The 21,422-nt window shown below is 41.7% G+C and overlaps 1 protein-coding gene across 1 annotated transcript in view; it reads left to right on the forward strand.

Annotated features, from left to right (window-relative positions):
• Positions 1-18,113, forward strand: part of NSF (N-ethylmaleimide sensitive factor, vesicle fusing ATPase) — a 149,381-nt gene extending 131,268 nt beyond the window's left edge. The window contains exons 18-21 of the mRNA XM_047081689.1: positions 9,838-9,972; positions 12,228-12,341; positions 15,955-16,010; positions 16,470-18,113. Coding sequence (XP_046937645.1) covers positions 9,838-9,972; positions 12,228-12,341; positions 15,955-16,010; positions 16,470-16,515 — 351 coding nt within the window. The 3' untranslated portion in view covers positions 16,516-18,113. The remainder of the gene's footprint in view (positions 1-9,837; positions 9,973-12,227; positions 12,342-15,954; positions 16,011-16,469) is intronic.
• Positions 18,114-21,422: the final 3,309 nt, after the last annotated feature.

Below are 21,422 nucleotides of genomic sequence, written 5' to 3' on the forward strand. Positions count from 1 at the left end.
CCACGAGTAACAGCAAGAACTATTGGGATGTATAAGACTCTGCCCATGTAGTCATTAAATGGGTCCAGTGTGCCCTGTTTTGTTTTGTTTTTATTTTTTGGTACCTTTCCTTGTTCTTAATGTTTGTTAATGGTTTTACTATTAGCTGTTTCTAAATCCCATTGAATTATGTCAGGCGCCCTGCCTCTGATGGTTCCCACTTTTCTAATTTGCTACTTCTGGTCAGCTGTGCACTAAAAAAAGGCAACCACAAGGACTCATGAGTTGTTTTATAAAGTAAGGGTAACCAGGCCACAAGAGCTGAAGGAGCTTTCCTGTGACTATACCTGGGCCCCTTCCTTCATTAAAAAAGTTCAGTATTTTATTTTCCAACTGTTGGTATTGAAAACATTTTACTGGGGTGCCTGGCTGGCTCAGTTGGTAGAGCATGTGACTCTTCAGCTTAGGGTTGTGAGTTTGAGCCCCACATTGGGTATAGAGATTACTTAAAAATAAAATGGTAAAAAAATTTTTTTTTCTTTGACCTGAAAGTTCTTTGTTTCTTCGGATGTAAAAAAAAATTTTTTTGAATATTTTTGTGGGCCCTTTGAAGTTTTATGGGCCCTGTGGCCGCTGTGCCCACTGTGCCTAGTGGATAAATTGGTACTGGCAGCACGGAGTCACTTGAACCTCACTTTGTTTTGTTTTGTTTTGTTTTGGTCCCAGAAGTTAGAGTATTTTTGCTTATATCTTGGTTCTTGTTTGTGTTCTGGATAGCTGAAATTGCTTAGCAGATTGGCCTCCAGATAAGTGAGGTGCTGTTACTGGGCATACCGATCCATTCTCTAAAATATCTTGGACCTAAGAGATAATTACAAACTGGTAGAAAACTCTGGAAAGAATTTTAATAAAGAGGAAGGCTGAGAATAAAAATCACAGAGATAGAAATTCAATGAAAAGGAAGGGGGCGCCTGGCTGGCTCAGTTGGTAGAGTGTGCAACTCTTGATCTTGGAGTTGTGGGTTTGAACCCCACATTGTGTGCAGAGGTTACTCCAAAAAAATGAAACCTTAAAAAAAAAAAATGAGAAGGAAGAAGAAAATTGACCTGATTAGAGAGCACAGAGGTCACAGGCATATCAAAGGCATATCAAACTAAAAGTTGAGAGAGGGAGGGAAATTTTCTGTCGGTGCAAGGCTGAAGAGTTTGGATTCACTAAGTAATCAGTGATCATCTTAGTTCAGTTGTTTTTTTTTTTTTTTTTAAGTTTATTTATTTATTTTGAGAGAGTGTGTGTGTGCGGGCAGGGGAGGGGCAGAGAGGGAAGCAAGACAGAGAATCCCAAGCTCCACACTCATGCAGAGCCCGATGCAGGACTCGATCTCACGACTATGAGATAATGACCTGAGCCAAAATCAAAAGTTGGTCATTTAACCAACTGAGCCACCCGGGTGCCCCTTAGTTCAGTTTCTAATGAGAGAGAGTATCTACAGAACTATTCCTTTTGGCACTAAGAATACTGTGCCATGGTCAGTACAACTCTATTTGCTTAATTTAAACTTTTCTCCCAAGAGCTCAAAGATCGTAATTTCTAGGTGATGTATCTCCCTAACTCATAATTAAGAGATCAGCCATTGCTGATAGGAGTTACAAATTACACAGATGAGAACAATGCACAGCAAAGCATAATGGGAATATCAAAGAGGCCTGAACTCTAGCTTCAGCTCCCTGCCTGGGTATAGAAGCTTCAGACAGGTCACTTTGCCTCTCATCCCAGTTTTCTCTACAAAATAACCAGGGGAGGACTAGGTAATCTTTAGACGAGGTAATCTTTAAGAGCGACTCCAAGTGTGAAATCTGATGATTCGGTGTCTTTTTCACATATTGGTACTGAAATATTCTGTAATATCACAAAGTGGTCTGCTCTTGCTATAGTAATTATTTTAAATTATTTGGGGTGAAGTTTCTCATTTCATATCCAATCTGCATCATGAATTCCCCTCCTGATTGTCCTCTGTCCTTCTTACAGCACCATGAGGATGGTTACAAAGACAGTAGACTAAGAATTTGCTTCAGGGTACAGTCTGATGGAGCGTTTAAGTGTAGTCGTCAGCCTAGTTGTAGCATGATTTATTTGAAACATCCTTCCTTTGGTATTCAACTTAAACATTTAACTACAAAAAAAAAAGTTACAGACATTTTGAGCATGAGAAATCAGAAATGCATGCAGGATATGCAAAGAGGCCCCATTCCTCTCCTTTTACTGTCCAGACTCTGGTTGTTTTTAATGGTAGTCAATTTTTTCTCTTTTTTTGGGGAAACCAAGAGTTGTAGGAGATGCTTCATAATAGTTAATTCACTATCTTAAATTAATGCCCTCTAACAAATCTCATCTTTTCCCTGTTAGAGAAGTCCGTATTTTCCGATCAATAGCTTAACTACTCATCGATCACTTGATTAAAAGAGAGAGACGACAGCCTTATGGCATCTACTTACGTTGTAAATGTAGCATACGTGCCACTCATTCTGGATTATTTTCTTGAAAACTTGTTCTAGCATTCACCACGTGAGGCTCCAAGATATAGACTCTGAAATGGTAGATAGTTAACTTTCCTGTTGAACACTGGCATAACGTGCATTTCTCCAGGGCCAGAAGAGAGACTGTAACAAGGAAGGAGTGATCTGCTGCCCTTGAAGCCGACAATGAGATCACCGCTCATTTGTTCAACACAAATTTACTCACTTCGCAGTATGCTCAAGGCACTATGCTGGCCCTGGATATATCAATAAACCCCAACAGACAAAACTCCTGTCCTCCCGAAGGAGGACCAGCAGTTAATACAATAAACAAGTAAAGACAGTAGTAAATGAGTAAAATATAGAGCATGTTAAACCATACAGTGGAAGAGAGAGCAGGATAAAGGGAGATGAAGAAGGGGAGACTGGTTTTAAATGGCGGAGCATGGGGGGTTGTGTGGGCCCAGTGGAAGAGGTGACGTGCAAGCAATGCCTTGACATTAGGGAAAGAATCACGTGGATGTATAAGGGAAGAGCATTCTAGGTGGAGGGCGCATAGGAGTATCTTCCGTGCGCCAGGCATGTTGTGCTCACAACCACAAGGAATGAAACACGGCTCCTACCCCCAGGGAGCTGATAGTCTAGGAACAAGATTCAGACTTGCAAATAAATGCAGCGATAAAGTTGTACAAGCACTATGGTAGGTAGAATGTTTTTTAAAGGTCTCTGTATTGGCTAATACAAACTAAGTAAAAATGTGTGAAATTATTCCCATTCCAAGAATGAAGCTAGGGTAAGGGGTGGACTAAAGCACGGCTTACCAGGAATGCTCCTTCACACCCCTGCCCTGAGCAGACCTTTCCCTCAGAAGCTTCTTGACGAGGCCACTCACTCTCACCCACTCCACGATTCCAGGGGGTGTTTGATCTTTCGTTTGGGCCCCGACTGGGCCTCACTGCCACCTGAGTCAAGCTGAAGATTGGAGCTCTCATCTTCCCCTAAGAGGAGGTGTTTGCTCTCTGGGAGAATACACTCTCTGTGCATCATTTGCTGCCAGGGCCCTGTGTTGGGAGGACAGGGATTTCCAGGCACCCCACTGCTCGCCCACGAGACCTGACCCTGACCTAACCCTAACCTTACGGGACCCCGACATCCTAGGCAGAGAATGCTTTTTCAGGTTCCTCTCAAGACCTATGCACTCAAGCTTGTGTCTCCTTTCATTCTGGCCTCCTCCAACCGCGATGGCCAAGACCCCCCCTTCCCCAAGCATTCTTCACCCGAGCTGGTATAGATAGGATTTGTATCCCACTTGTATGGTTGGGAAGGAGACAGGTACTCAAGTTAAATCGTCTACCCCAAATCACACGATTATGAATGATGGAGCCTGACCTTTTGCTACCTCACTAAACCACCTGGCCATTGGGGGGACTTGCCTCTCCTCCTTTGCTTTCTGCCAGCCCTGGGCTTGCCTTCAAAAGGACGGTGTGTGTGAGGTATTGGTGGGACAGCGCGGATCCTTCCTGGGCACGCTGACTTGTAGTGCCAGCACACCGTTGGTGCCGCAGCTTCCTGCGGGCCCCCAGACCGGCCTGCCTCCAGCTGCCAGGATCCTCTCTCTCTCCATCGCCGTTCTGCCTCCTCAAGAGCCTTCTGTAGTTTCCTGTTGCTTGTTATACTAAATCTCCTTCCTTAGTTTAGCATTCTGAGTCTTCCTTTTAGTGGCTGCCCACTCCCCTCTCTAAAAAGACTTAGTGCCCTGGCTCAGCTGCCTCCACCACCCACATAGGATTTAGTAGCATTAGAGACCCGTCCCGTCTCCTCCAGGGCCTCCTCTCTGTCAGTGTCCCTACAGTACTACGGGAATCTTCCTAGAAGAACCTACTCTAATAAAACTATCCCCTTATGCTGTGCCCCCACAGCCATTATTAGTTTGTGTTTGCCGATGTGTTCCTTGGTACACATCCTGAATGTCTATTTGCTCTTCCCAGCTAAATTATAATCACTTGGAAGACACAAATCAAATCTCATAATTCCATAAATATCTGAACAGAATAAATTCTTGGTAATGGTCTGATCAATGAGTCTTTTGCTTACTGGGCTTAGAAATCCTTACTATTCTGAACATTTTCACTCTCAGTTACAAAAACCTCAAATTCTAACAATCGACATAAAGTTTAAGGCCCCCGGCACACAGCAGTTTTGAGTTGCACTTTTAAACTCACTTCTTAATCCATTTCAGGGTTTCCAATTGTTCACAGTTAATTCTTCTTACCAAGGGTGTATTACACTTGCTCAGCATTGAATGATACGGAAAGAATGGCCTTTCTTTACTGCATAACTGACTTTACTTTTGTTCACAGGTTAAAATCAGCCCTTCCATTTCACTGCAGTATTATATTGGTGGCATTTTTATTTAAGAAAAAAAAGCTTTCTTCCACATGAACTTTTGTTACAAATCAGTTTATTGGGGCCAATCAATGGGCAGGACCTCTGAAAGGGTGTGGATTATCTGGTTAGTCCTTTGTGTGGCTAAAGGCTTAGATACTGCTTAGTACTTTGTTCATTCTTCATCATGTAAAGAAGTGTTTTTTTGAAGGATCAACACCTGACTGAGCCCTGCCTTTTTCATGGTAATGTTTTCACCTGAGTTGCTTCTTATGGTACCAAGAATTAGTTAACTAATACTTACTTAACCTTGGAACAATGTTTATCATAATCCGATTGGCAGATAGTCATTTTATTTAGGCCTGTTTCTTTATTGTATCAGGAACTAGCAAATCTCAGTAAAGAGTATGCTGGGAACAATTTTTTTTCCCTTCAAATAAGTTATCGCTCTTTTTTTTTTTTTTTTTTTTTCTTTCCACCAAGGGGCATGTTTCCATGCTGTAGACTTAAGCCTAGGAGCCACACATTAACCAGTTGGATTTCCCCTCTTGGGTTGAGCTCTACTTTTATTTTCAAAGCTGACTTTCCTATTACATGCTGCTGGCAGCTTTTCCTCCAAAATGTTCTCCAATATGATTTATTACACTCAGTTTTTTTCATGATAAAGCTTACTCATGAGCATTACCACTAATTAATAGACAAAATGACCCAACACAATTTAATTATTTGGTAATGATTTTCAGTGTTTTCTTAAAGATGATGCTTTACAAGTCAAGGCCTGAACTCACCTGGGTCATGACCTCTCTGTAGTGTTTGCAGTCTTGTTAAACAAGAAGTAAAGCAAAACATAAATTAGTGTTTCCATTATAAGTTGCTCTACATTTCCCAGTCTTTCAACACTCCGAAGAGCATAGTCATTGTTAACGTTAGAGAAACTTTCACTAGGAAAATGGCAATTCCATCTTTCTGGAGTAAAAAGCTTCTTCCTCAGTGCTGTTCTTCTAGGGCCAACACTGCCTTCCTTGAGAGAAGGCAAGATGAGGGAGTTTGAATTACGGGCTGAATGGAGGGAATTGAGGGAATTTGAATTATGAACATTAAAAACCTAAGGAAAAGGAGAGATAACAGTCAGTTACCTTTCATTGTAAGGCAGCTCCACCAGCCTGTGTGGCCTTTAGCATCTGTTAGCCTTCAGAGATCCCTTCCCAAGTTTACAGATGGAATTTCATGCTGAATGTTAGAGCACCACTCTTCTGTGATAGCGGAAGTGTGGATGTGTTTGTGTTTGTAATTACCTCAGCTCCCCAGGTTTTGTTATTTCACCTTCAGACTTAGGTGTTTCTGCTCCTTCTGGCTTGGAATAGCCTTCCCCTTCATCTTCCTAATCAGCCTACTCATTCCTTAAGACTCTGTTCCAGAGAAGGAGCAGGAGAGGTTTCTGTGCCACATGTTCCCTCCCTCTACCACGACATCCTGTGCATAATACCTCCCACCTGTCCATGTTGGATCGTCATCATCTCTTTCATAGCTGTCTCTCTCTATATACAACGTCTATTCCACATTCATCTAGGAGCTTGACGAAGCTCTGTTGAAAACATGTTTGGTTTTTAGATAGTTGATGTCTTGAAGAATAGTAATGATTATCCTTCAATTAAACTCCACAGGTATACTTCTTTTTTTTTTTTTTTTAATGTGGATTTGTTTATTTTGAGAGAGAAAGTACTGTGCATGCACAAGCAGGGGAGGGACAGAGAGAAAAAGAGAGAGAGAGAGAGAGAGAGAGAGAGAGCGAGCCCCAAGCAGGCTCCGTGCTGTCAGCACATTAGCCTAACAAGGGGCTCTGTCTCAAACCATGAGATCATGACCTGAGCCTAAATCAAGAGTCAGACACTTAACCAACGGAGCCACCCAGGCACCCCACAAATATACTTGTACCCCATAGTCTTTGCACAGTCATCTGATATGCCAGTCACTAATTGTGCCAGAAGGGCTCAGCTTTCTTTGATATGCCTTTGTTTATGCCTGTGTTTCTTTGATAATGCCTGTGGTTCATTTTCCATTATTGGCACAGTAGGTGGACAAAAACGATGAATAAAACTGTGAATGGCTGGTATGCCTTATTGATAGTAGTGGTGTAATGTTTACAAAACCCAAATTGAAATTGTTTTGGTGTCTGATCTTCAATTTCTTAACATCTTTTCCTGCGTTCATTTTAATTTTCACATAATAATTTATTTTAACATCATGCGTTTCTAAGATCCGTGAATAGGTTTAATTGTTGTATTAAAGGCTTATCTGTGGAATGAGTGTGTACCATCAATCTAGTGACATAGTTTAAAATGTGTTCCTCTTCCATTTTCCAAGTAAACGGTTTTTGGTTTTGTTTTTTTTTAATGTGTTTTCTTCATGAAGAAAGCAGTATACAATTTTGGATTCTGGATCTGGTTTCCATTCCTGCCTCCATTATATATTAGTTGTTTGACCTTGAACAAATTACTTCTATCTGTGAGATTCAATAGCCTCATCAGTAGAGATAACATGAGTACTTAATTGTCAGGATTATATGAACAGTAAATGAGACACTGATCTCAAGAGATGCCATACTGTAAATAGGAATAAATGGGAGTCTTCATATTGAATGATGAGATACCCAGACCCCTTCCCCCATCGACTCCCAGAATGCTGGAAACTAGCCTTTAGAGCCCTCAGGAAGGAGGAAGATTCTTCCCTGGGAAACATGTACACATCTTGACCTTTGAAGGACTCCCAATAATCAGCCAAGTCTTATCTGATCATCCTGTATTAAAGCCCTCAGACTCAGAGTTTCCAGTCATTAGTTTAATTTTTAAATCTGAATGGTCATCCAATAATCACCAAGATACTTGAGGAAAACCTACAGTAAACAAATAGGAAAAAAGGAACTCCAGGGAGACAAGGACTAGGCAGAGAACAGAAGAAAACATTATAAAATCTATAGGGTTCACACAGACTTAAAATAAGACATCATAGCCATTAAATATAATAGGATATAATTTTAAAAAAGGCATTCAAGAAACAAGAAAGAGTGCTTAGAAATGAAAATATACAAAGAACTTAATATATTGGAAGATGATGTTGATGCTAACCCAAAAAGCATTAGAAACAGAAAAAAATAAAAACCAGGAGCAAGAAAAAGGAAAAGAACAATAACAGATTAGTCTTAGTAGACCAGTATGCAACTAATGGAGATTCCATGGGGCGGGGAGGCAAAAAACAAAGACAGAAAAACACAGAAAATGAATGGAAAGAAATAATCCAAGATATTTCCTAAAACTGAATGATTAGAGGTTTCCAGTTTAGAAGGGACCCATCTAGCACCAGCAGAATAAGTAAAGAAGGACTTATCTCAAAGTACCTAATTTTGCAATTATAGAATATAAGGATGAGAAAAAGATCCTTTAAAAATTAAAAAAGTAAAAGCAAAGAGTCAGAAAACCAGAATGGCGTCAGTCTTCTAGCCAGCAACACTGAAAATTAAAAGGCAATAGAGTAATGCCTTCGGAATTCTGGAGGGAAAATTATATTTAGGCTTGTTCTCTCTACCTAGCCAAACTGTCAAGTGTGGAGTAGACCGTATTAATGGTGGAATAAAAGCATTTCCAGACATTCAAAGTCTTTACATTTTCACCTCCTGTGCACCCTTTCTCTGGTAGTTATTGAAGTAGATGCACCGTGGAAAAGGGAATAAATGAAGTAAAGGGAAGACCCCGGGATGCAGGGGATATAACAGGAGAGAGGAAGGTTCTAGAGCTACAGCTGTGCAACAGGCCTAGAGAGCTATCAGTTCAGACTGAGCTTTGAGAACAGAGGACTCCAGGAGAGGGAGGTCTTAAACGAACAAACAAACTTTAAAATTCCCTGACATGTTTGAATGTATTGAAAAGATTTTCATGGTTGTGTGTGTTTGGGGATGAACTTATAATAGGCACCTGGTAAACTAAGCAAAGGGTGAAATAGCAGTTATTAACTCTAATAAATATAAAATGTTTCCTAAGAAAGGAAATGTAATAGTATATTACATGGCTTAGCTGTCAATCATATTTATGCAATCATGATAAATACTGAATATAGATTGAACCAAAGACTATAAAATAACTACATTGGAAGGACAAGAAAAGAGACACATGGGGGGGGAGTGGTAAAAAAATTAATATTAAATCTTCTTCATCTTCCATAATAGTCATCATATTCTATTTTAAGCGGAAAACAAAAATCTAAAAATAGTGGTATCACCTTGTTATTGTAAGAAAAGAAGGTACATACAAGAAGAAAAACTAAGAGTTTAAAATGATTGCCTTTGGAAAGAGGGACACGGGAATGGTGGCATAGGCCTGCTATAGTTTTTAAACATTTTTTTGTATGTTCTAGGGTTAAAAATAAAAATGAAATTTAAAAATATTAAATGACACAGTTATGTAAAGCACTCAGCACCATGCCTTTCACAGTTAAGTGTTGCATAAATGTAAGCAATTTTTGTTACCCTGCTCCTTCTTAAAAGCATAATAAATCTTTGCTAAGTGGGTGATACAGACTTTCTGTTCATTCATTTCCTTTTTCCCAATCCCTACCCTACGTGTACCATGTTGGCCGTGAGAAATGAATTACAACATATACTTCAACATATATCTTTTTATTTGGTTTGTATGTCTCCCTGATTTATCCATTATTTTATTGACACGAATGACAAGAAAGAGCTGTTGTCTCTTTCTGGATCATGTTCCAAAGAAAGTGTCTCTCTTTCTGAATCATACTCTTGATACTTTTCTTTAGATTTTCATGAGGAAAATTTTGAATTTTTTTTCTTTTGCCTAATCACTTACATTTCCGCAATTAAATAAACGGATATTGTTCAGGCTTACTCTGGTTTCCTGACCAGTCTTCTCCTATGCATTTTAACACATTTTCTCCTTATGAGCAGGGCCGCAAGCTTCTTATCATTGGGACCACCAGCCGCAAAGATGTCCTTCAGGAGATGGAAATGTTGAACGCTTTCAGCACCACCATCCATGTGCCCAACATTGCCACCGGAGAGCAGCTGTTGGAAGCTCTGGAGGTGAAAAAAGTCAATGGATTGCAAACTGTCTGTACGACAGGAGCTGGGGTGGCAGTAACGCTCAGGGTGTACCACAGACATTGCACCCGGTGCCTCATTTCTGTGCTGACCTAGAACGGGGCGCCTGGGATATACTTTCAGTAGTTTCAGGAATTTGAGGAAGAGGTGAATGTCAGTGAAAGTGAATGACTCTCCCATTCCTTGGTGTAAGCAGTACCCAGCCTGCCAGGAATGAATTACTGTGTGCCCGCCATGAGTGATGCATATGGTACATGGGCCAGAAACTTGGAATGGGAGAAGGGGAGGGTAGCGTAATCAGCATGCAGAAAATTCGGTCCCTTGCAACAGCTTTCTGCCCATTTACCTGCATTTAATAAATCGGAACCGTGATTAAAACATTACACACTTCAAAAAGCTGCAGAAGTAAAAGGAACTGCTTTACTAAGTTCATAATATAGGAATGTTTTCTTAAATTTTTTGAGGATGACAAAGTTTAATTTTTAATTTTTATTCATTCATTCATTCATTCATTCATTCATTTTAATGTTTATTTTTGAGAGAGAGAGACAGAGCGTGAGCAGGGGAGGTGCAGAGAGAGAAGGAGACACAGAATCCGAAGCAGGCTCCAGGCTCCGAGCTGTCAGCACAGAGCCTGACGCGGGCTCGAACTCACAGACCACGAGATCATGACCTGAGCCGAAGTCAGACGCTCAACAGACAGAGCCACCCAGGCACCCCAATTTTTATTTTTTTTAATGTTTTTATTTAGTTAGTTTTGAGAAAGAGACAGAGTGCGAGCAGGGGAGGGGCAGAGAGAGAAGGAGACACAGAATCTGAAGCAGGCTCCAGGCTCTGGGCTCCAAGCTGTCAGCACAGAGCCCAATGCAGAACTTGAACTCACAAACTATGAGATCGTGACCTGAGCCGAAGTCGGACGCCTAACTGACTGAGCCACCCAGGCACCCCAAATTTTAATTTTTTTTTAAAAACTATATTCTTCATTAAAACTTTTGGTTAATATCAGTGTACACAAATGACTTGATGAGATCTGTGAAAAAAATGTTACCTAGTGATTTGTTCAGCAGTGGTAAAAGCTTCTTGAACTCCGCAAGACCCATGCGGTGGGGGCATACTCCCAGCAAAATAGAAATTCTCTAGATGATAAATGTCTCCAGATTACCTATGTGAGCAGCTCTGGTGTCGAGGCTGGTTAAGAATTAAATTTAGTCTCTGCTTTGACACATGTTAAAAATTGTAACTGATATAGGGGCGCCTGGGTGGCTCAGTCACTTAAGCGTCCGACTTTGGCTCAGGTCATCATCTCGCAGTTTGTGAGTTCGAGCCCCACGTCGGGCTTTGTGCTGATAGTTCAGAGCCTGGAGCCTGCTTCAGATTCTCTCTCCCTCTCTCTCTGCCCCTCCTCCGCTCACACTCTGTCTCTCTTGTCTTTCGATAATAAATAAATGTTAAAAAGTGTTAAAAAAAATTTACTCAAAAATTGTAACTGATATTTATTATGGGTTGGTTGGAGTTTTTTTTCCCCACAGCCAGGAAATATATCTCTAAATTAAATGGAGGTCTATAGGAAAACAGGATTTAGGATACCAGCTTTCACTTTCATAATTTTACCTAATGGGTTAGGAAGGTCAGTTTGGAGTTTAAAATATGATAAAATCCGGGGCGCCTGGGTGGCTCAGTCGGTTAAGCGTCTGACTTCGGCTCAGGTCATGATCTCACCGTTCTGAGTTTGAGCCCCATGTCAGGCTCTGTGCTGACAGCTCAGAGCCTGGAGCCTGTTTCAGATTCTGTGTCTCCTTCTCTCTGTGTCCCTCCCCGCTCATGCTCTGTCTCACTCAAAAATAATGGGGCGCCTGGGTGGCGCAGTCGGTTAAGCGTCCGACTTCAGCCAGGTCACGATCTCGAGGTCCGTGAGTTCGAGCCCCGCGTCAGGCTCTGGGCTGATGGCTCGGAGCCTGGAGCCTGTTTCCGATTCTGTGTCTCCCTCTCTCTCTGCCCCTCCCCCGTTCATGCTCTGTCTCTCTCTGTCCCAAAAATAAATAAACGTTGAAAAAAAAAAATAAATAAATAAATAAACATTTTAAAAAATAAATAAAATAAAATATGATAAAATCCTGTCAACTTAAACCAGTCAGGTAGCTCTTACCACTCTTCTTTTAGGGATAAATGTGACTGTTAACTAATGTTGTAATTAACTTACTATCAAAGTGCTTTCGTTATTTTTATTGCTTTTGTAGCTTTTGGGCAACTTCAAAGATAAGGAACGTACCACAATTTCACAGCAAGTCAAAGGGAAGAAGGTTTGGATAGGAATCAAGAAGTTACTAATGTTGATCGAGATGTCGCTACAGGTAAGATGCTTCATTCTCTGTGTGATTCAGACACAGCTTCATGATATACCAAAAGGTTTTATATTTCCTTTACTAAGGTTTTAATTGTTTTAATGTTTATTTTTGAGAGAGAGAGAGAGAGACAGAGCATGAGTGGGGGAGGGACAGAGAGAGAGGAAGACACAGAATCTGAAGCAGCCTCCAGGCTCTGAACTGTCTGCACAGAGCCCGATGTGGGGCTAGAACTCACAATCTGCGAGATGATGACCTGAGCTGAAGTGAGACGCTTAACTGACTGAGCCACCCAGGCACCCCACCTTTACAGGGTTTTGAATAATTTATCATAATTCTCTTATTTCTGAACTCAAGTTGCTATTAGTAGCCTGCTTCTGAGACCAGCAATAACTTATTGGTACTTTTCTTTCTTCTTAAAATTCAGAAATAGAAGAAAAGATTATGAAGTTACTTTCAATTTTAACTTAGGGAGTCATTAGATCTTAGAACTAGAAAGGGCTTTGAAGGGCAATTGCTTTGCTGTTCCTCCCCACCCCCCACCCCCCATTTTAGAGATGAGGGTACTGAGTGTCCCACAGGTGGTGAGGAGTTATCCAAGGTCACACAGCCGATTACTGATGGAAGGAAGATGGTGTTGTTCACCAGAGGTCCAGAAGCTACTGTGCATTACACCAAAAGGGGTCTGGGAGACTGTTTTAAGGGACATGTTAATTGAATTGTACAGAATCGACTTAGGCTCTATATATTTCCCCCTGGCTGGGCTCCTAGAAATTTCATGCAAACTACTGTAGAGTTAAAGCATGCAGACTCACATAGAAAACTGAGCCCTAGGCTAGTACCCAGACAAAGACAGATGAAATTTCTCTGGGACTTTCGCACATCTGCTTTTGGGGACTCCACCCTGCATGTGCCCGTCCTGTGTCTTCTGTCCTTATCTGCCATACTGGTTAGATAATAAATGTACTTCTACAAGTTTTGTGAGTTCAGGGATCTTGGCGATCACTCACTATTTGAATCCACAGTGCCTAGAACAGAGCCGGACACACAGTAGGGTGCTCATCAAACTGTCATCAGATGGGTCCATCCCAGGTTATCGGTGGACACACTGGCTGCACTGTTGGCATGGTTTGCCACTGCTCAGTCCTGCCGTTCACTCGATGGGAGCAGTGGGTGGCGGGGGGGAGATCTGAGTTTCACGGCGACACCTGAAATAGGCTCTTGGACCAATAACAAATTGAGAACATGAAGTGAAGCCTTTTTAATCTTTGCTGGCCCATCTATTTGAAAACAAAATTGTGGCTTTGAGAAACCTAAAGTTTAATCTATTGAACTTTCAGCCAGACTGAAATTTATTTATTTTCCATGGTGAGTGGTAAATTAAAGTTACAGGCTAATCACTTTGCTCAGGCTTCTTCTTGGTAAAGGTGCATATACAGATGTATTAACTCTTTCCTTGGGTAAAGATAAATCTGTCAAGATAGTCAGCTCTACTCTTCTTCTTCTTTTTTTTTTTTTTTGGTTTCAGCATAATTTTTTTCAATAATTGCAGAGAAGAAACTATGTGGGTTTTTTCTCTCCAGTCCCTACCCCTTCTTCCTTTGATGCCTGCAGGTCAGTGATCACCTTAATGCCTCTATGTATGTGGGGCAGAAAGTGAGAGTGGGGCACTCGGGCCTAATCTTCAGCGACTGACACTTCAGAGGCCTCTGAGTTTGAACCCCTTCATGTCAAATGGATTTCGTGCAGCTGAGTGAATTCTCTTTAGATCTGCCTTAGAGAGACTGAGCCTAAGTGAAGAGGCATGTAGTTGAGCAGAATATAAGTCATGTTACCTCTCTGTTCACTCTACACGATTCTGTTAAAACTTGCACAGTGCTGAGTATCTGCTCTGACTGGATGTCACCTGAGGGAATAAAGTCATTTATCTAGATTACTTTTTTCCTCCCTTTCTCTTGACTTTTAATTCCATAGCTACAGGCAAGTCAGTAAGTCGTTGCTCACACATATTAAATATATTTAATGGGCAAAGACCTGCAAGTACGGACTACAGCTGAGCTCCAGCCAGTTCCATTTTTTTAAAGAACTTGACAATTGATTCATATGTAATTCTATTCCCAAAGAGGGAAAATGTTTCTTTTGTTAGTTCTTCGTACTTTTTCTTAGTCCTTTGTAGTCTGACCTCTTAACTTTGATACATTTGAAACTTCTGTTGGATGTTTTTCTGGGGATAGAAGAGAAGACATCTTAAAAAAAGAGAAAACAAAACTGTGGTTGGAGGGATCCAATTGTACCTTTCTGTATAGCCGCACCGACATTTGAAAGCTACTCCTGGAGGGCAGGGAGTTCCCTCCGGGGAAAGACGCCTGCCCGGGAGCATTTTTTAAAAGTTAGGCATGTTTCTCACAATAAAAATTCATCTTAAGGAATTAAAGATGTTTTTAATCATCATTTTTTTAGATAACATCTCTGGCTGACCACTGGGAACAAAATATATTTAAACAAATGAGTAAATATGAATATAAAAGGAAAATGAATAGAGAGCAATAGTAATAACCTAAATCTAGCCCCCGAACCAAAACTTCTCTATCTTCACCTGGACTCATGATGCCTTTTTTTTTTTTTTTTTTTTTAAGATATTATTTTTAAGTAATCTCTACACCCAGTGCAGGGCTCGAACCCACAACCCGGAGATCAAGAGTTGTATGCTCCATTGACTGAGCCAGCCAGGTGCCCCATGTGTGATGCTTTTCTTTCAGGAGACCCAGATTATCCAGGCGTCACGTTAGGGGAGTCAGCCCCACTCTTCCTTTTTTTACTTTCAGCACAATTTTTTTTTTTTTAATTTTTTTTTCAACGTTTATTTATTTTTGCGACAGAGAGAGACAGAGCATGAACGGGGGAGGGGCAGAGAGAGAGGGAGACACAGAATCGGAAACAGGCTCCCGGCTCTGAGCCATCAGCCCAGAGCCCGACGCGGGGCTCGAACTCACGGACCGCGAGATCGTGACCCGGCTGAAGTCGGACGCTTAACCGACTGCGCCACCCAGGCGCCCCAGCACAATTTTTTTTTAATTAATTGCAAAGAAGAAACCATGTGAGGGAGACCAAGGCTAAGAAAAGCTAACGTGTCAATCGTGAATAGATGGTAGGCTACTTTTTAGTCACCCTCAATTGGTTTTAAGTTTGGTCTCACCTTTTTTTTTTTTGTTTTTTTAATTTTGGTTTTTTTGGTCTCAGTTTTATATACTTGCATAATAAGTTCTATGACTTGGATGCCCTTTGAGCCCCCCAAGAGTGGCCACTGTCTGCTCTCACACGTGTCCTCTTACACAGTGCTAGCTAACGGGACACTCAGCTGAGGTGCCTGGGAATGACCAGCTGGGTCATTTGGAACCTCATGCCCAGCAATTGTCTGCTTGGAAATCCCGCTCACTCCTCTGGAATGAGGTCATCGGCTTCGCTGTGTGTCAGAATGCTGGTCAGGGAGCAGGTTAACACATTTCTGTGACTCAGCAGAGCGCTGGAGGAAGTATGAAACCACGCATTTCCTTGGCGTGAAGTGCATAGTTATTAGAAGGTACCATTAACCCATCTTCTTTATTTCTTCTGTTGTGTTTAGATGGATCCCGAATACCGTGTGAGAAAATTCTTGGCCCTCTTAAGAGAAGAAGGAGCGTAAGTACATGCAACACTTAAGAACGTCAGCCAGACTTAACCACTCTGTTAAATTCCACTGCCTGTTCTAAGACTTGCTCTACAGTGCGTATAAATTTGAATTCTCAACCTTTCTTGGACAACTTTGTTTCCATTTATTAGAGTTCTTCACTGTGTTGTAGGCCTGAGAGACCAAGCAAGGAAATTGGTTGTTCTGTTGGTTTGTTCTCCTTGTCCTGCTTCGCAAAACTTCCTTGTCACAATGCAGGAAAAAACTCAATGGTACATATTTATTGGAGCCTGCTTTTAAATGCATGGGGCTATGACCGTTTTCTTTTGTGAAATGCTTATCTAATAGCAAATGCATAGTGAAAAACGTAGAAAAACCATTAAGAAGCTTTTAGTGATTTTGTGACGCATGGTTTTTTGTAGACCCTCATCTGGTTTTTTGTTTGTTTGTTTTGGGTATTTCTTTTTCAGTAGCCCCCTTGACTTTGAAAACGGACTCTTTGCACACACACAGTGACCAAGGGAAGTGACCAAGGTGAAGATGGCCTGGGATCTTCACTCAACTCAAGATCCTGGACAAAGTGAAACAGTCCCTACCTTCAACACGTGCTCACTCTGCATGATTAGTGCAATAAAACTCCCTCCCTTGTGCTTACTCAGATATTCTGCTGTTTTGTGGAAGGTACAAATTCGCTTTAGAATGCTGTGCTTACCTTTCTGTGCAAGCTAAGATGATTTCTTCTTCCTCGGTCTTTAAGTGCGGGTGATGTACTACACTTGTGAACACTACACGTTTTAAGCTCCCCACCGCCATCGCCACCCAACCCCCTCAGTAAACGTAACAATGTTCCAAGACAACACTTGGCTTCTCAGAAGGAAGACTTTCTAGATGTAAACCAGGAAGAGTGACTGGAAGTGTGGGTTCAAAGGGATTATCTTACAACTCCCCTGTGCTAATACTAAAGGTACTTGGGTATTTGGTTTAGGTTCTCCCAGAAAACTGGTGGTTATCTTTGCCTGAAGGAACAGGGCTTTGAATTTCGAAATGCTGTTCTCAGTCATTTTCAGAGATGTTTCCAAGTTGCAGTCAAAAGGTCTTTCTTAATAGGAAGTCTGATTATTACTGTGTTGGCCGTGGCATATCCTCAATGTTACTGACTTGCTCTGTGGTAAGAGATCTGCTAACCGTTACCGCTTGGTAGCTTGTTGTTCAAGACTTGTTAAAGACCCATGTGGAAAAAGCATACACCCCTAAAAAGAAAGGAGTCGTTACAATAAAATCATTTATAAACTTTCAGCACGTTACTAGTGTCCAATTCTAAATGGGACAGTTCTTTGTAATATTAAAGGCTTATTAGTATCCTTAGCTTAACAACTTAGAATTTATCCTCCCTTTATTTTAAACCATCTGTACTATCTAGTATCTGTTAAATAAAACACTTTTCTCCAGAAGACACTGTTTTCTAGCCCTTGCCCTCTGAGTCTTTTAACATCCATTCCAGTACATTTAACACATTTCCTTTACCCTCTACACTCTTCTTCCAAAGGGAAGGAGAGCCCGTGGTTTGTCTTATAACGGAGTCAAAAGGAATTAATTAGGTCATCATATTTGTGATGAGACTTACAGAGCAGGCCACTCTCTCCCCACTGCTGCTTAAAACGCAGGGACAGGCAATCAGAATCCATCTGAAGGGGCTTTACGCCGCCCAGGGACTTGTTGCCACAGTGGCACTTGGGTGTAGCTCTGTCATTTGTCCCCGTGGTAGAAGGCAAATTGTCTCCAGATCTTGCCATCTATGTATTTTTGGTTGACTTCAGTGTCCTATCTATCTTGTTTTGGGTTTTCACCCCTAGCTTATTTTGTGGCTTTTTAAAAAGTGGATTGTATTGTGAAATTCTGTGATTCCCGGTGGCCAGTATCTTGGATTCCCTTATCTGTTTTACAGCTTGCCTCTTTTCTCTTCCTGTGAAAGCAGCACACATTGTATTAACTTATGTCTCTTGTTAAATGAGGTTGATTTCTTGGTGTTTTGTCCAAAACTATATTGAAAAATATAAATATATTGTTTAATGCAAATGAAGGAATGCAATAAAGAATATCTATACTTGAAAACATTCTGTAGACCAGTATTTTGTATGAAACAGTGTGTATGACTGATAGGAATGTGTGAAGAAGAGGGGGCTCAGAAGAGCCCCTCCTTGCTTTGTTACAACTAGTCTAAGGAGATGGATTGTTTTTTATTTAAACATCTCTGGTTTGGGGCACCTGGGTGGGCTCAGTTGGTTAAGCGTCCAACTTCAGCTCAGGTCATGATCTCACGGTTTGTGAGTTCGAGCCCTGCCTTGGGCTCTGTGCTGACAGCTCAGAGCCTGGAGCTGCTTCCGATTCTGTGTCTCCCTCTCTCTCTCCGCCCTTCCCCTGCTTGCTCTCTCTCTCTCTCTCTCTCTCTCTCTCTTAAAAATAAACATTAAAAAAAAACTGATTTTCACTATTTAGGGAAGTATAGTCATTTAAAAAGAAAAATAGATCACTAGCATATTTTCAGATGTTAATGCGCAACAAGAACCCCCATACTTATTTTACTTATTTGCACCTTATTAAAAAACAAGTTATACCAAAGCTATAAATGGGTTAGGAATACTCCAGAAAAGAAAATTGTTTTGCAGAATTACTTCTTCCTGAGAAATGCACAAACCAAGGGATTCAGACACTCTCAGTGGGATTTCTTCACCTGTTTCATTTTGGAATCCTGCATCCTTTTTCATTTTTCTGAGCTATAGGATCTCTTAGTCTAAAAGCCCAATCTTCAGAGGTGGACCAGGCTGGGATGAAAGGCAGCTCAGAGAATCAGCAAGGCTCAGTGGGAAGAGGTCCGTTTCAGAGCCTCTCTGACAGCAGGATCAGCTCGCCAGGAGTTGTCTATACCTCCTAGGAGGACCCTAGGCCACCCTGGTCCCTGTGTAGCCTCGAGAAGGTGGGGTCTTGAAGTTATCCCAGAACTGTGCTGGGCAGAGCAAGAGAGGGTCTGAGGTCACAGGCTTAGTGACAAAGCAAAGGAGACTGCAGCCAGCTCCTGCCTTGGGTTTCTTCACATATGGATCCACTGTGAACCGGCTAGTTTTTGTCAGAAAATGTAATTAAAACTTCAAAAAAAGGCTATCTCCTCCTTTCTGTTATTTGTACATCTTCACTCAAATACCTTTAAAAGGATATAACAGAAAAACCATAATGGTGGCTAAAATCTGAAACATGGTTTGCCTTAAGGCTGTCTTTTCATGTCCCAAAACCTGCAGTGAACAGCCTCCGCTTTAAGTTTCCACAGCAAGTCATGGAGTAGATTCGAGTGTGTAAATCATGAAGTCCTGGTTAACAGACTTGTTGAAGCACCGAGTCAGCAATCAACAACCAGCCCAGCCCAAGCACAAAAGGTGAAAGCAAGATTTCATGCTCCTCGCCTGGCCGCTTGATTCATAAGCCTCGTCAAAGACGACACTGGGGAAGGTGTGGATGAAAGTTCAAAAACACATGTAAATTTCAGAAGTTCCTGCAAAATGATCTAAGTTTCTCCTCCACTGGCAAGCGGTGCTGAGACTGGGCCCTGGAGCTGCGCCCACAGAGGCCGTGTGCTGTGCGGACAATGTGGCCTTACAATGCAGCACAGAGCACCTGTGAGGGGCAAGAATCCCGAGCCGTGAAGACAGAATTTGCAAGGAGGACTCATGTTTGAAATTTTCCCAGCATACGGTCTCTCCACACCACTGACTTTGTCCCACTATTTGGGGAGTTTAAGATTAATGGTAAGGTAACTCTTTGCCTCCTAGAAAGTTCTCTGTTAAGCTAAGAGAATTGATGACAGCGGAGTAACCATAAATTTTGCTGCATTAACTTCACCTGTGTGTATGTAGATCACCTGCAGCTTACGTGTCCATCCACATACCCAGGGTGGCCTGGATCTACCAGGGACCATTGGATACCGTCACTGGATGCACCTAGAATAGCCTCACCACCATCTCTCCCCCTGCTTTTCTCTGCCTTTCCTTTGCCTTTATTTGTTCTTCTTCCCCTCAGCCTTGAATGCACACATTTTCTTCCCTTTTTTCATAAAATACTGCTTTGAAAGGAATCTCATTATATTGTCTCTTTCAGATCTTTTTTTTTTAAAGGTTAAAATTTTTTTTAATATTTATTTTTGAGAGAGAGAGAGAAAGAGAGCGCAAGCAGGGGAGGGGCAGAGAGAGAGAGAAATGGAGACACAAAATCTAAAGCAGGCTCCAGGCTCTGAGCTGTCAGCACAGAGCCCAACATGGGGCTTAAACCCACAAGCCATGAGATCATGATCTGAGCTGAAGTCAGACACTCAGCTGACTGAGCCACCCAGGTGGCCCAAAGATTTTTTTTTAAGTTTATTTATTTTGAGAGAGAGCGCACGAGTGGGGGGGGGGGCAGAAAGAGAGGGCGTGAGAGAGAACCCCAAGCAGGCTCTGCACTGTCTCACAGAGCTGTGAGATCATGACCTGAGCCGAAATCAAGAGTCGGACGCTTAGCCGACTGAGCCACCCAGGCGCCCCTTGGATCTTTATTTTTTTAAAACTTCCTCTTGTTTTTAGATGTTTATTAGTATTTATACTTATGGAGAAACTGAACGTTCAAGCACTGCAATAAACTGTGTTCTCTTTAATCATAGTATATGATTAATCATAGAAAGGATTACAAATGGCCTTGGTAAGTATGAATAGGGACCATTTAAATATTTGGCAATCTTCTAGGTTAAAAAAAAAAAAAAATACCCAGAATGCTGGGGTAGATGAGTATTGGCTTTCTGTCAAAGTTAAAGTACAAGATGAGCAGGGCTGTAAGATACAGAGATTTCCGTATACTTTCCACGTCCGATTTCTTGTGCCGCCGATACCACCATTTTTGTGGTTTAAGCTTTTCAGGGACTAAATAAAGACACGTAACGGGCACAGTAAAATTCATGAACTTGTAGTAGCCATTCCTAATCGAAGGTTAGAGGCCTGAACTGTAGCACGAGACAGCCCGTCACCACCACACAGGGCAGACCGCTTTATTTTTATGTTTTTCTATGCAGTGAGATGAGTAAGATTTGCTTCTAATAAAGGTAAATCAGGAGAAAGGAAAAGCAAAAGCATTTTAGCCGTGCTACATAAACCGAAGGTGACATTTTATGGGTAGGTCTGAAGACCAAAGGATCGTCTATTGTCATAAAACCGAGTTATAGCCTCTCACTGTTGAGAAAGCATTGCTTGGGAGTCTCAGGTGAGTCCTTTTGAAGCAGCGTTTTGAGGAGAGAATGCCCTTCCCAGAGCGTGCCCACTGGGGAGTCCTTTTTGCCCCATCTCAAGCTGCAAATGACACCTGTTCCAGGCCACCCAGAGGCTAGGGCACACCACTTCATCTTCCTG

This window comes from Lynx rufus, unplaced genomic scaffold, assembly GCF_022079265.1.
Source record: "Lynx rufus isolate CCGP_SWC_20201006 ecotype Redwood Valley unplaced genomic scaffold, mLynRuf1.p SCAF_18, whole genome shotgun sequence".
NCBI lineage: Eukaryota > Metazoa > Chordata > Mammalia > Carnivora > Felidae > Lynx > Lynx rufus.